The following is a 16160-nucleotide window of genomic DNA, read 5'->3' on the forward strand; positions in this document are numbered from 1 at the left end:
TCTACTTCTTCGAGATTAGACGGGATACTTACTGCGTACATGTTATTTTCGTACTCATGCTACACTTGTTGTGCATTTTTGTTGCACAGACACATGTATCTCTAGTGGCCTAGTGGGCGTAGCAGCATGTTTGATACAGAGACTTAGGTGAGCTGAACTTCTTGAGACGACCCGCAGCCAGCAGAGTCTCTTTCAGATTACTATATTTACTTTCTGTCCAATTTGTATTCCGGACGATTGTTGTATTACATTGTTTCCTAGAAATAACTCATGCACTTGTGACACCGGGTTCTGGAATGATTATGGGATTATTCAATATTAAGTTTGTTAAAGACATCATTTTTATTTCTGTGAATTTCATTATTTATTGTTTAATGTATAAAAGAAATGATTTCAACAAATACTAAAATGGGAATTTAATTAACTTCTTGGTGTTGGCTTGCCTGACAGTGGTGTCCGGCGCCATCATGACCCTTAGTGGATTTTGGGTCATGACACCGGTACCCTGTCCCATTTGATGTCAAATACTCTTAGAGGCTTTGTAGACAGAGGTTCATTTTGTACAGTAGGTCAGAAGCCTTGACGACCCATATGTATTCATGTTTTAAGAAGGATGGTTCATTGATACAGTGCTTTCCCAGTTATAGTTATACATTACGAGTTGTGGCCGTTTGGCCCATTTGCCGATGATAGTACGATAAGAAAGATATGTAACGTTGGTACTCAGTTGAGTAAGGCACCAGGTGCCCGCCGCGGCCCATCGGTTTGGGTCGTGAAAAAAATGGTATCAGAGCAGTTCTGTCCTAGGGAGTCTACAAGCCGTGTCTAGTAGAGTCTTGTTTATGGGTGTATTGTGCACCACAATTATAAGCAGGAGACTTACAAGGCATTTAGGACTATCACTCTTTCTTCTTACTCTAGATCGTGTGGTAGAGCTCAGTTGTAAGAACTTAATTTCCTAAACTCTATCTTTTTCGTAATACAACGATACCTACATCATGTAAGACGGTTGGTACGAGATATAGCTGTGGAAGAGTTGAGTCAGAGGAACTCAATTTTGCATGATGCTTATGATGCGTAAATGTAAGGTCTTCAATAGATCATGTGTGTACTAAGACGTGTAAGCCTTTTTATAAGGAGCCTTAAGGCAGGGATATCTATCCACCCCTATGGTGAAAGGCAATGAGAGTTTCACAAGATAGATACAAGTTTCAACAAGTAAAAGAAGTAAGATGAAGAAGGGTACGAGGCGCCCAGTTAATGAAGATTAACAGTATTTACAATTGAAGCAGAGGAATATAAGCCTTTTGAGTTACCTTCGACAGTAACAGAGGTACGTACAATTGGCCACACCGATCTCAGTTATGCCCTATGGGAGCCAGATATGGTTTAAGACAGGACAGGATATCAGGATCCGACTGGGGTTAGAGTAACCCAAAATGGTAAATGGAATGTTTGTGTTAGATGACAGTTTTGAAGGATATTACAAAGGTGCAAATAGATCTCCTTGTGAGACACCTAGATGGTGCACTCTAAAATAGTACAACTGGATATGAGTACTACAAGGATAGGCACTGGAAGCCTTGAAGGGATAAATATTACCTTAGTGTGGCTCCCGTCCCTAGTAGAGAAAGCATGTTAGGCAACCCGAAAAGCCAACGGATGGAGCAAGGGGCGCTAAAAGCAAAAGAATGTCTTGTTCGAGTTTTCAGAATAAAGTGATAGACATAAATGTTAGTGGGAAATAAGAAGGGAGTTAATGAAGCATTATGAGTAAGATATGATACATGGATGACAACGGTAGATCAAAAAGGTGACGATATTATAGGGTTGATAGTCAAGTGAGGGAAGAGACGAGAAGTGACAGGCCTTAAGACAACAAAAGAGTATAGGCCATACAACCATATCCTCATTTCGAGAAATAAGTTCGCGACTCTAAGGCGATTACCAAAAGGAAAAGTTAGACCCCAGAATAATAGAAATCAGTATGGGCTGGTGAACAAGATAAACTAAACATGAATTAGGGACTGAGTGATTTGATAATGGTCGACATTGTGAGAATTTCAAATTGCGTTCCGACGATAATAGAATGGACAATAGAATATGATTCATGAGAAATTCAGAGAATGCTCATTCAGGAAGACGCTTCCCTAAAGTAAGCAATATGAGCAAAGTTAAGCTTAAGGAACTATGTGTGCCAGTTATATTAGGTGTCACCCTCGTGAGTAAGGAATTTTGTTATCCTTGGTACATAAGGATTTTCGCAAGGCGAGTAAGGGTCATCGATGATATGCAAGGACGCCAAAGATGAAGAGGTAAAACATCTATAGGTAGATCGTCGTAGCGCTAAATCTTAGTACTCCCCTAAGGGGGGAATATGGAGTGATGTGACATTAAGTATGAGCTAAGTGGTTCTAGTAACTATGGAATGGTAAAGGAAGAATGCGATAAAATGAGGAAGGAATGAGATTGCACTTATTCAAATCCTACAGATATGCTACGATTCCAGAACATTATGCAAACACGACGTCAAGGAGAGAAGTAAGGGTTCCTGCCCGAGATGTTGCTGATAGATAAGGAGCCAGTGCGAGACATAAGTTAAGACAAAGGAAATAACCCAAGAAAGATTTTGCGGGATATTGATATGAGAATGGGACAACGAGTAGTTAGTAGTTGATTCAGAAAGAGCCTAGTTATGGCTAGACATGAGGTTACATGCAAATCAACAGATCGTGCAAGGTAAACATAGTAAAACCCAATTTAGTGAATTCAGTCTCACAGATATAACATCGTGACCCTTGAGAAATATTCAGTTAGGAGTTAGGGTAATTAAAAGTACCGTATGAGCATTACGGAGATAAAAAAGCATGCCACTAGGAAGATAGTCAAAATATCAGTCCAGAAGCAACCCTACAAGCACAATGGCGTAGAGGTAAGTAACTACGGATAATTAAAGGCGAGGAAGGACATCAAAAATTTCGTTGAGTATACGATGTAATAAACTCGCAGCTTTACAAGAGTCAGAGGGTCCTCCGTAAGTACTACAATGAAAGACTAGCTGAGGAAATAAGAAAGAAGGCTTCAGCCTAAGCTCAGTGACCTAAAGAGGAAATGGTTTTATAACAACAGTCTCACAACAATATTTTATGCACTCCATAAGAAAGTGGCACCTACCGTGGCTAATGAATGGGAAGTAAAAATCAAAAGTAATATTCGAGATCATATGAGTTGCACGAAAACTTTAGCATGCGGGAGAACTAAGATAAGCTAAGTATGCACACAACAAGGGGGCAGAAAGACTAGGAAAAGTAATAGCTTACATTTAAAGAAAGCTAAGATGGAACGAAAAGAATTATTCGATCAATGATCCAGAGTTAGTTACATTATGAACGCACTTAAGATTTCGGAGTATTATCCATGCAGCATACATATCGACATTCATACAGCCATAGAAGACTCCGGCATAAGTTAAAAGAAAGAATTGGGCCCAGGGCATAGACAAAGGATTGAATTGTTAGATGATGGTATCAAGGATATTCCATAGCGTCCATGAAAGGCTAAAGTAATAACTAATACTAGGAGCCGCAGATCGGAAGATAGCTTAAGCCTACACAAAGGCTGATCAGAAGGAATAGGAAACTAAAGAGTTAATCAACCAACTAAATCAGGAGTCTGCTTATTGGACCCAAAAAATTATAGAAATCATGATTGAGAACATTGCAGGATCACTCTTAATATCAGAGGTACAAGAGAGATAGTACAACAACCATATTCTATAACGGCCATACGATAAAGCAGTTAGAAAAGTACCAGCCTCATAAGAAGTCAGTACGAAGCTCCCACCGGATTGTGTATGCACCAGAGGTGCAAGTATTATAATAGAGCTTCAAGTTATGGACGTGAATTATACCTACGTGGAAGGGAGGTCATGAAAGAAATAGAAGATACGATGCGATATTTTAAGGTAAAGGTGAACGACATACGAGATACTTAAATGCAGAAGGTTGTGAATAGTCCATACTTCGGATAGAAGGCTAGAAGCGTTGGGAGTATCCAAGAATGATAGCTACGTCGTAAGTGGCATATCTTCCAGCCTATGGTTTCTAGGTATTGAGAGGTCTAATAATTAAAAGAGTAAAGAAGAGTTTGAAATGATGTGATGTCTTGCTTGACGTTCCAGAATAACATAAGAAAATCTATGGTGCAAGCAAGTTAAAGGAAGGTTGCGAGTAGTATAAATGTATATGTGTAGGTCGGAAGCTAAAGTATGGTAGAGCGACAAGGTTTTAGGAAGACATGAGTAAGGATAAGGAAAAGCAAGTGAGAAGAATGGATAAGTCCTCAAGATTAAGTTCATGAAAACAAGAGAGCAAATGGTTTCTCTAAGTTATAAAAAGCTCATCATAGCCTGAACGAACACAAAGGAGTCTAAGACTAATAGCATTTAGGAGAGATGGAATGCTGCCCTGGTAGTAGAATAAGGGTGTAATTGCGGTAAATAAAGGATGCCATTTGGGCCTTTGATTGAGTAAGAATTTCATGAATAGTGCAGGATTAAAATACCCATGTAAGGTGAATCACATTGGGATGCTATGAAATACGATTATGGAAGTATAGTATCATATCGCCCCCAGGTGGATCAGGAATATCACTTCAAATGTTCCACGATGCAACGTGAGCCCTAGTGATTACGTAAGAGGTTTCAAGTTATCAGTGGTATATTGTAGATCAATAATAAAGTGAGTCAACAATGGATGGACAAAAGTCACAAAGTATGAGATGAGATTAGGCCGTCATTCTTAAAATGAACAGTAATTAGGAAGCATTAAAGGACATAGATTTATACATATGGGATAAGAAACGAACGTAACCTGGAGTTTGGTAGAAGACCTCAATAACGATAAATCAAGGTAAGAGTTATGGTATAGTATGACCTACTTAGAAGCAGTAAAGTCATGTGGATAGATAACCGGGCCTATGAAATAAGATATAGTAATATTCGTAAGTTCGATAAAGTACCGAGCATAGAACTTCAGTATACCTATAGATGCCCATAGGGATATCTTGTCAAGCTCTGTATATGTTTACAAAGTGAAGCATAGAGATTGGCCAAAAAAAAAACTGGAGGAAAAAGGAAAGAAGAGTCGCATAGGCGCATTTACAAGGTCAGAGTTGTACACGCTGCGTGATAGAACGTAGCAACAGTTACGAGATTGGAAGGATTCCGACCACACGTCATGGTGTGAGAAAGAGGCCTAAAGGGGGGAATGCCAGCCTTTGGATTTATTCACAGAGTAGTTGCCTAGATGGCAAGGAGAGCACTAAAGTATTTGAAAGACATAAGTTATGAAAATGATAAGTGCATCAGTCAACATTCGAGGACGAATGTTCCAAATGGGGAAATTATGTTACACCCCATGTTTTCGTACGTGAAAGTACGCCATAAGTAAATTGATGAAAGCCCGGAAATGAGATGTTACATGCCGCATTTTCGTACGTTAAAGTTTCGTCGTAAGTTAATCGACGTAACTCGGAAATGAGATTATTTTGAGATTATCAGTATTATGCTATTTCAAAACAAGTGATAAGTAAATTCGTGAAGGTGAGAGAGTAAGCGCATCGAAGAAAATGAGTTTCGTCAAAGTTTGACATTTTGGGATAAAATTTGGTCCGAGCTATAATACCCGGTATTTATGGACTGCCACACAAGGTACCACTTGACCATAATAGTAAGGTGTATAAAATGTGTTAAATGTAAGTAGTATTTTAAGTAATTTGAGATAATTCTTAAATAGGTGGGTAATTGATTAATTATTAATTTTTAGTGGGAGCTTAACTAATGAATTAAAATCTTTGGATAATGTTTCATGAACCACCAACATGGCAGCAAAATGGAGTCGTGATCAAAGCAAGGTTGTGACTCTTATTTCATGTAATTAGGTGGCAACAATTAGGTAATATTTGGGCAAAAACTAAGCCCCAAAGGTGGGCCCACAACCTCCAATTTAAAGAGATCTTCTTATCTCATTAAAGGGTGATACTAGGCTTGCTTACTACGGATGGAGTTCAAACAATTCGTTTGAAACTTCATAGTACGATAAAGCGTGAGTTTGCGATTCTAAGGGAGTATGGTGCAATCTTTTTCAGGAATATCATACGAATTTTTCTCTACTTTGATCTACCGTTATTTGTTCTTCACAAAAGACGTGTGTTAGAGGAATTGTCAAGAGAATCGGTCCAGGTATGTTAAGGCTATCCCTTCTTTCCTTTTGGCATGATCCATACGATACGAACGAAACGAGCAAATGCACAACTTCCACAAATGTCTCTATTCATAGAAGTATTAGAGCTGCCTATGTTCATGAATTCCATGTGTTTTATTATTACATTTTCTGTTCATGGGTCTCAGAAAATACGTAAGTTGATAAAGTTTACTTCATGATATTACTCAAAGGCATAATGGTCTTATGACATTTCAAGAGATTTTATTGACGTACTTCTCATGCATTGCATTCATTTATACATGTACATTGACCCATGACCAGATGTCGTTATATATGCGTATATATGTATATTATATGTATATGGGATATGGGAAAAGGTTATGGCGTTATATACGTACCACCACTTGATCAGCTGGTATACGTTGATGATTTTGCCCACAGTAGCCGAGATTATATGATGGAATACCCTCAGATGCTTGATGATCTTATGAACACATGTACCTATGCATGACATGATATTCATACGCATATGCATGACACTATAAGTATTTCATGATTTACAGAGTTATCCAGACTTACAGGTTGAGTCATTTACTCCATGTTTCTTCCATATCTTTTATATACTTATTTATGTGCCTTACATACTCGGTACATTATTCGTACTGACGTCCTTTTATTGGGGATGTTGTATTCATGCCTGCAGGTATAGAGAATCAGTTTGACGATCCCTCAGTAGACGAGGTTAGCATTCAGCAAAGGATCGGTAAGACTCTACCTCATTCGGAGTGCAGCCGAGTCTATGAGTCATCGTGTCAGAATTTTGCTACAGACTAATGGGTAGGCTACTACCCCGTCCCATTTAATGTCAAATACTCTTAGAGGCTTTGTAGAAAGAGGTTCATTTTGTACACTAGGTCAGAGGCCTTGACGGCCCATATGTATTCATGTTTTAAGAAGGATGGTTCATTGATACAGTGTTTTTCCACTTATAGTTATACATTACGAGTTGTGACCGTTTGGCCCATTTGCCAATGATAGTACGATAAGAAAGATATGTAACGTTGGTACTCGGTTGAGTAAGGAACCGGGTGGCCCTCGCGGCCCATCGGTTTAGGTCGTGATAGTTAATATAGCTACAAGCAACTAATTTAGCTAAGGCAAGAAAATAGAAAAATGCCCAAAAATCCTCCCCGGGCCCACGTCTCGGAATTGGGTAAAAGTCACAAATTATAAACACTCATTCACTCACGAGTTCACTTGTACGAAAATTATCCAAATCCGATGTCATAATCCCACTCAAAACTTAGAAATTCGATTGGGGGACTTTTCCCCCATTTTTCCCAACTTTCTCACTCAAATTCCTTGAATAAATGAAGAAAACAATAATAGATTAATGAAATGCAACCAAAATTGAGTAAGGAATCGTTACCCACAAGCTTCCTCTGAAAATCCCTCGAAATTTCTCCTCAATCCGAGCTCTCCAAACAAAAAATGGAGAATGAAATCAAACCCTCAATTTTGCCCTTTTTCTGCCACTCAAACCGCACCTGCGGCGCCGCACATGCGATGGAATTTCCGCAGGTGCGGAATTCACTTATGTGGGCTAGGACCGCTTCTGCGAGCCCGCTCCTGCGGTCCCCAACCGCTTCTGCGGACTCCTCATCGCATCTGCGGACCCAACTGGACAGGGTCAAAATCCACTTCTGCGGTTCCTTAGCCACTTCTGCGGCTTCGCACCTGCGGCCCAAAGTGCGCAGGTGTGAAAACACCAGGTCCAGCAACTTCAGCAAATTGCATAAGTCTCAAACCAATCCGTTAAGCACCCAAAACTCACCCGAGGCCCCCGGGACCTCAACCAAACATACTAACCAATCCTAAAATACCATACGAACTTAGTCGAGCACTCAAATCACATCAAACAATACTAAAACATAATTGAACCTCCTATTCAACCTTAAAGAACTTGAAACTTCCAAATTCGACAACCGATGCCGAAACCAACCAAATCTCGTCCGATTGACCTCAAATTTTGCACACAAGTCATTATCCACACTATGGACCTACTCCAACTTCCGCAATCGGATTCCGCCCCGATATCAAAAATTCCACTACCGGCCCAACACTCCGAAAATTCAACTTTCGCCATTTCAAGCCTAAATGAGCTACGGACCTCAAAAACACAATCCGGACACGCCCCTAAGCCCAAAATCACCCAACAGAGCTAACAGAATTGACGGAATTTCATTCCAGAGTCGTCTTCACACAGTTCCAACTACGGTTCAAATTCTAAGACTTAAGCTCCCATTTAGGGACTAAGTGTCCCAAACATTCCGAAATTCAAAACGAAACCTCCCGACAAGTCACAATAGCAGAAAAGATATGGGAAAAATAGTTAATAGGGGATCGGAGCTCTAACTCTCAAAACGACCGGCCAGATCGTTACATTTTCGCAATGTACTTATTACTAATCTGGGTACTCAATTTCTTTTCCTCTAGTTCAATATCACTTTCTGTTCAAGTAGAGTTCTTATCTTCAAAAATTTCATGTGTTTTAATTTTACTTTTATTTGATTCTTGAGCTATGTGGTATTTTTTTTGAGTGTATGATCAATCTCCGCTAAGTTTTCTCCTTGGATTGTGCGCACCTTGTTTTCTCTTATATTTTTTTGTTTGGATTTGAACTTGTACATGTCTGAGTGATTGCATGTTTGAATTACTCCTTTTTGTTAAAGCTTTAGATAAAAAATTATTTGTTCTCTCTAGTTACATTACATAGAAAGTCCAACTTCAATATAAGCTGCCACTACGTATTTGATTTTACTTAGTAATTCAAATGGGGTCCACATGGGATGATAACATTAAAAGGCTGTTGATGGAGCCCACATTAGAGTACGTCAGTCGACAATGCACATGAAATGAAAGTACTGGTGGGCCCCAAAATTGAGAAGGTGCACACACTATTGCACTTAGTACAACGTAACTAAAGCACGAAAATTCGAGAAATAACATAAATGCCCCTTATCGGCAAGCTAGCATATTTACGGAGAGCTGCTAAATTCTCACTTATAGAATAACTAGTGGGGTGCTGCCCGGGCTAAGCCCGGGCCCAACAGTTCTTTAAAAAAGTTGTTACAAGAAGCAACAGTAAGTAAAATAAAAGAAGCAATAACGTTTCACAGTAACAAAATTAGAGATAAGTCCAACTGTTAAGCTTCTACTTTTATTCTATAAGAATCTATTGTTAGGATTCTACATCTTGTTACTGAGATTGTATGGAAAACTTGCATATTATGCCTGTATGGAACAAACTACAATAGTTATGGCTGATAACTATATATTCAACTGGGTGAGACATCTATATAAGTGGATGACATCATACATGATTTCTGCAATATCCCTGTTTTAAAATTTGCATCTTTGCCAAGGATTGTATTGGAAAAATTCTGCCTTTCATCAATACCATTACTTACGATAACCGCTGCCAAAAAAGCTGACAAAATCATAGACAGCTTTGACCAAAGATTGGTTCTACCAGAAGTTCTGTTGTGTGCAATAACATGCTTATCAATGCTAGAAGTAGAGTGCTCATTGGACGTCAACTTTTGAGTACAACCTTTGTACTGCAAACACAATGAAAGTAAGCAAAAGCAACACATCAGTAGAAGATAGAAGAGTCCTTTGCAAACATGAAAAGAGGAAGATGAATCTTAACCGTTTAACAACTGCTGCATCCTAGTGTGGAGACAGAACAAGAAAGTGATGTTAATCAAGATTTTGAAGATGTACTATTCCTCATATGCATGTTATACTATAAAAGATTCATCCTTTATGTCTTTGTATTCCCTGAATCTACATACCCTGAAAGAAGGTAAAAATTTTATTCAGCAAGAGAAGATATTTGTCACCCGTATCAAAAGAGACAAAGGGTGGAAAAGAAACAAACAAAAACGAAATCACATGAAGATTTTGTGAGTTGGAAAAAGAACCAACGAAAGAGAATAAAAGAGAGAAAGAGAAATCTACAAAAAATGTGAAAGTGTGAAGAGAAAGAGATCTCTCAGAAGTAAGTAAAAGGGTTGTTAGCTGCTGAACTAAAATATTGTACAATAAAAATACATCAACTTTCACAGTACAACAAAAGTTCATGTAGGGAAAAGATACAAAAAGGAAACTTTAGTAACAGTTTGGAGCAATATGATAAAGGAGATGATGATCATGAATGAAATGAAAGGGCAGTATTTTTTTATCAAAAAATTAATGAGAACCATTTCAACTAGCATTTAGCATTGTTAAAAAAAGTTTATTTGGATAGTTAGAGATTTCATTTTTCTATTTCTTTGTTTTTTTAGTTCTTGAAATTCAGCAAACTAAATCCAGTATCTTCCAAACATCATCCTCGCTACTGCCTTACCTCTTTCAGTTTTTAATCTTAAAGTAGGACCATCCCAGAAAAGCAAATTTTGACCTTTCTATACAAATTTAAAGTGAAATTCTATAGCCAATACATAGCAATCAGCTATGAGACAGAAGGTTATAATAGTATTATGAGGTTAAACAATTCAAATATTTAGCCGAGGCCAAAGAGCCTCTCCTGAACTCCAGTGTCTGCTATATTCACATGGGATATAAATACCTCTAAGGAGATTTAATCATTTTGATTTTTAAAACTTGCTATGACATGTCTCAATTAAACAAGGTTATTAAACCAAAGAGGTGTTTGCTCCAACTAATAGACTGTTGAATATGTTCGCTCCAACTAATAGAATGTTGAATATGCGCTGTAGTATAAAACTTTACAACTAACATCAATACCATCAGAACATGTTGGGTCTATAGTGTTATACATTAAATGAATTGAGGGAACTCATTTTTGGGGAGAAGGCAGTAATTGAATAAAAGAGCCTAAGCCGTTAGTTTCAGTCCTTCCTTTTCAAAGGAACTCTCAGGAACTTGCAGTACATCCTTTAGCCATCGTACACCGGGGAAACTAAACAAATTATAGAAAATTACAAAAAGAGATAGCAGCAAGAACAGTCAGAAATCAAAATTAAAACAAAATCTAAGCAATCTGATTGGAAGCAATTTCAAAGCAATGGATATATGAGAAGAAAAACGTTGTTGTAATGCCTGAAATTTGTTATATTGAAGCAATAATTAGAAAAACTTTAATGAACAACAGTATCGCAACTAAGAATCTTCCGTGAACATTGTTCACATTTTCAAATTTTATTTAAAAAGTTTTCAGAAGTACATTCATCAGGATGAAATTACAACTAAAGTTAATTGAAAAGCGGATGATAAAATAAGAGAACTAAATTTTCCTTATGAAGAACGATATCTGAGCATAAATTAGACCTACCGCCATTGTTGTCCTCTGCGACAGCACTGTTGATGACTCATACAGTGGATGCAATACTTCGGGAACACTCCAGGGCTGGAAAAGATTATTAGCAGCATTTTGTAGAAAATTGAGAGGGAGAAGAAGAGTCTTATGTAATTAACAAATTAACACACCTCTAGATCCATATGGTCAACTATGCGAATGATTGAACCACCCCCCTCACAGGGTCGTATCAGATACCCACTTGGAAGTAGTTCTGCTCTCACAAAATTCTGCACCGGTGGCATGCTAGGACCATTCTGAGTGTTGTTCAGTCATCTCTCACATACCTAGAGTTGAAATTTGAGAAATTCATAACATAAGTTAACAAGGAAAAATGGACAGTTACCATTTCTTATTTGGTCTGTTTACAAGGAATAAAATAACTACTGACACATACCACAAGGCTACCATCTTCCATAACAGATGTATACCGCATTAACCAGAAGTCACGAGCTGGCGCCAGAGCAGTATGTGCGTAGAGCTGAAACAAGTTACAAAAGTATATTCAATGAAAAATTGTGATACACACATGAACTAAAGTAGGACCGGATATGAATTTTCTAAAAGTAACCTGCATGTATAGCAACTTAATGGTTCCATCGCTCCCAGTAGACATCACATTGAGAACATCCACCGCTCGGCAATCACGGAACCATGATGGCCGATGTTTAAGGATCCCAACAACCTTGATTAAGGAAAGCACAATTACACCTTGAATTCCAATAAAAATATTGAATTGATCAAGTTATTCAGGATGACACTTACTCTTGTAGGCTCTAGACCCACAAGGCCACAAGCACGTGAGGCTACTCCTGAGCAACTATGAGAAATAGCAGTGATTCCAATGGAATCCGGACCAGGCTGCAGTCATGAAAGAGAGATATTCTTAAAGATAACAGTCACATAATTTTGTGTGCATATATAGCTATTATGTAATTAAATACGGTACATATAAGTGTACACGTGATCAAATCCTCTAAAGTGTCAAAGGTAGAGATTTATCTTAAAAAGCAAAGCTTCTACTGATGTGATTTATTGATGCAATTGTGTAATGGGAGCTGCTAAAGCTTAGATTTTTGATGAGCCTGACAACATAAGCGGAGCAAGACGAATGAGTAAGAAATATCTTCATATTTTAACTAAAACAAAAGTGATTATGATTAATTGATGATTAAATAAAGAGGAAGAAAGCAAGAAAATTCACTGCAGACAGGATTTTTACCATGCGGCTCTTTTTGCCAAGAGATTTAAGAAATAATAATGCAAGAAAATAATGCCATGAAAGCGCAAGTCTAAAACATTTACAATTAAAGAACTGTGAATAAAGGAATCGTTAACAACACTCCAAAAACTTGATCATGACTTCTATAAATTGAAAGATAGGAAAGGGAACAAACCTTCATATCAGGCATTTGGACCCACTCCACAGCGGTTCCAGTGGCCTTCGATAGAAACTCTGTTAAAGTTTCCTCTGCTAAGGACAAAAGTCTGAAAATGTTCATATATCATTAGACATGCTATGAAAAATAATGCAAAAAAAAAAAAGGAAATTAGACTCAGAAAACGTGTACTTACCCCGCACGACTTGCATTCCTTGGTGGACGCTGAGCGGACAAGTTTTGCTGACCACTCGTCATCACAGATTCACAACTATTGTTGTCTGTGGTGGTAAGGGCTGCCTGCAATATTGAAGTATGAAAATTAGGAAAAACTAAGTCATCGGGGAAAGAAAGAGAACGAAACTATTATTGCTCGCATGTACTCTTTAAAATTGAAACATCGAGTTGTATTGACAAAATGAAAAGCCATATACAAATACAGGTTTTATTTCTCCCGCTGACATCATTGTTTTCAAGCGTTAACCATCGAACTAAATAAAATGCAAAATATTTAGAAATGCAATAAAATACATCATATGCAGATTCTTGCTTCTATAGGTAGCATTTCTAGGTTATATATTTCCAAACCAATTCTTTTCCTTGATCTTCTAAGTAATCAGAAACAGTTGCCATAAGCAAAACCCAAAACACAAACTTTAAAAAATCGAAGAAGAAGACAAGTAAGAATAGATTGCTTACAGTTTGAGTCTGTTGGCGGAAAAAGCTATTCTCATACACCAACTGTGAAACTTGCTTCTGCAGCCTATCATTTTCCTCCATCAACAGCTTATTCATTGCTATCAATTTTCTGTTCACGGCTTGAAGACGCAACGATTCTTTACGTTGCTTCTCTCTACATCTGCAATTGCACAAATACAACACGGTAATCATCTGAATAGTTCAATCCAATAAGCATGAAAGGAAAGCAAAGCAACTTTCAAAATCCAACAGGATAATTTTGCTGGGTACCTTCTATTCTGAAACCAAACTTTGATCTATTTTGGCTCGATGTTGGACAGAATTGGACACTCCCGAATCAGCTGCTGACGACGGAGTGAACTGGGCTTTGGACATTCATGATATAATCTCTCCAAAGCCTCAACCTGCTCAGGAGTGTACCTCACATATTTCCCATTGTCCATCCCCATTTTACTGTCTTTACAGGCCGATGTCACCGCCATCATCACTTCAATAAAAATCAATTTTGAGAACCAAAAAAAAAAAATCACCATCATGTGTAGAAACTGATAAATATGCTTAACTGCGTGCGTTAACTTTACTCTGCGAATTTTGAAGTAGATATTCCACAAACAAGATGGGTATTCTTGTGCTGAAATTGTATGTTCAAACTGTATGTTCAACACTATTTAGTTCAGCAGATGCTATACAGTAACATGTAAAAGATTCACAAGAAAGCCTTTTGAATTATTTCATCATAAACTATATTGTATGTAGAATGATCGTCATCACTATCTGGGTTTGGCGGCCGAATTAATATCTTAACACAATTGGAAGCTTTTGCTCTCGACAATGCAACATAAAGCTGGCCATGTGAAAACACTGGTTCTCGTAAATATATACCAATAAAATCTAATGTTTGACCTTGTGATTTATTTATAGTCATAGCAAAATACAGTTTTACTGGAAATTGTGTTCTTTTAAACTGCACTGGTGATTTTTCATCTTCTGATGACATCAATGGTTTTCTTGGAATAAAACACATGTGTGTTTTTGAAGTTGCCGCTTGCAATTTTTGCGCTTATAACATGTGTTTTAAAATCACAACATGTCAATCTTGTGCCATTGCATAAACCTTCACAAGGATTCAAATTTCGTAGTAATATAATTGGACAATTTTCTTTCAAAGTTAATCTGTAAGGAGGTAAACCAGCAGGATTTAAAGAATGCAAAAAATCTTCATACTGACTTTGATCATTCGATTCACATGTTTCATCAATTGCAACAAATGTTTTAGCTTCTTTTGGAAATTTGCTTATAAGCATATCATTTATTTCATTTACAAAATCATTTTTCGTCGTCAAAATAACACGAGAAGTTACACAAGATGTATCACGGAAGAAAGCATGCATATTAGGAAATGTTGTTTCAACTAATGCATTCAAAGCTTCCTGTTCAGTAGTATAAGGGACAATAAATGAATTTGGAATTTCAATTTTGTTTTCAGAAGTAAGAGGTTCTTTTCCATTTCCTATTCTCATCAAATATTCACAAAAGGCCGGATTAGTTTTTGCACGCATGTTTTCTGACAATTGCAATTTTTCAAGTCGGGGCCAAATGTCAGAATATAATAAACTCTCATGAATGAAATCTTCTCTTTTTCCATTTCGAACTACTGGTAGAGTTTGTCTAAAATCACCACTGTGAGCACGTGATTTTTGCCCTATATATGAATTATTCCCAAAAATTCAAATAAAATAATTTCTCTTTCATTATTTTACACTTTTGTGAATTTTGTGTTATTTTCTGTTAATTGTTTTCATTTTTGTTTGTGCATTTTTATTTCATATGAAAAATATAAAAATATATGCCTGACATTTGCATTTAGGATCTAATTTCATATTTAAGGATTATTTAGTGGTTAAGTTGTTTTTAGAACAAAATTTAAAGAAAATAACAAAAATAGTCCATTTTTGCATTTCTTAATTGTTAGTTGTTGAATTTGTCTTGAGTTTATTTTAAATAGGAATTAATTAGCTTAATTTTGGAAATAAATTAGGTTTCATTTTAGTTTTATCATTTTATAAAATCAGAAAAAATAAATAAATACAAAATACAAAAAATAATAAAATACAAAAGCAAAGTGATTAAAATACAAGAAAACAAGTAAAGGAATAAGGAAAGGAAATGGCAAGAATTGGGCCAAATTACCCAGGCCCAAACAAAAAACGCCCACCCCAAAAACCCCTCAAGACCGGACCAAAACACTGGCCCAAACTCCCTACCCGGTCCAATTGCCCCATACTCAAAACGACGTCGTTTTGACGTCGGTTAATCACGACCGTTCATCCCCTCTAATCCAATGGCCACGATTAATCCTTCAATCCAAATAAAAGTGCCTGAAATTATATCCAAAACCTTAAACATCCCTCACCCTCCTCGTACTCTCTGTAACGCCGGCGTTACCCCGCCGTCCTCCGCCCATCTCCGCCGGCC

At 37.3% G+C, this 16160-nt stretch overlaps 1 protein-coding gene and 1 pseudogene across 1 annotated transcript; both read right to left on the reverse strand.

Annotated features, from left to right (window-relative positions):
• Positions 1-9562: 9562 nt before the first annotated feature.
• Positions 9563-14170, reverse strand: LOC109214222 (annotated as a pseudogene).
• A 495-nt stretch (positions 14171-14665) lies between these two features.
• Positions 14666-15244, reverse strand: LOC109214223. The gene has a single exon (XM_019378118.1). It carries the CDS (start codon positions 15242-15244, stop codon positions 14666-14668), a length of 579 nt encoding a protein of 192 aa, XP_019233663.1.
• Between the last annotated feature and the right edge of the window lie 916 nt (positions 15245-16160).

This window comes from Nicotiana attenuata, unplaced genomic scaffold (assembly GCF_001879085.1).
Source record: "Nicotiana attenuata strain UT unplaced genomic scaffold, NIATTr2, whole genome shotgun sequence".
Lineage (NCBI taxonomy): Eukaryota > Viridiplantae > Streptophyta > Magnoliopsida > Solanales > Solanaceae > Nicotiana > Nicotiana attenuata.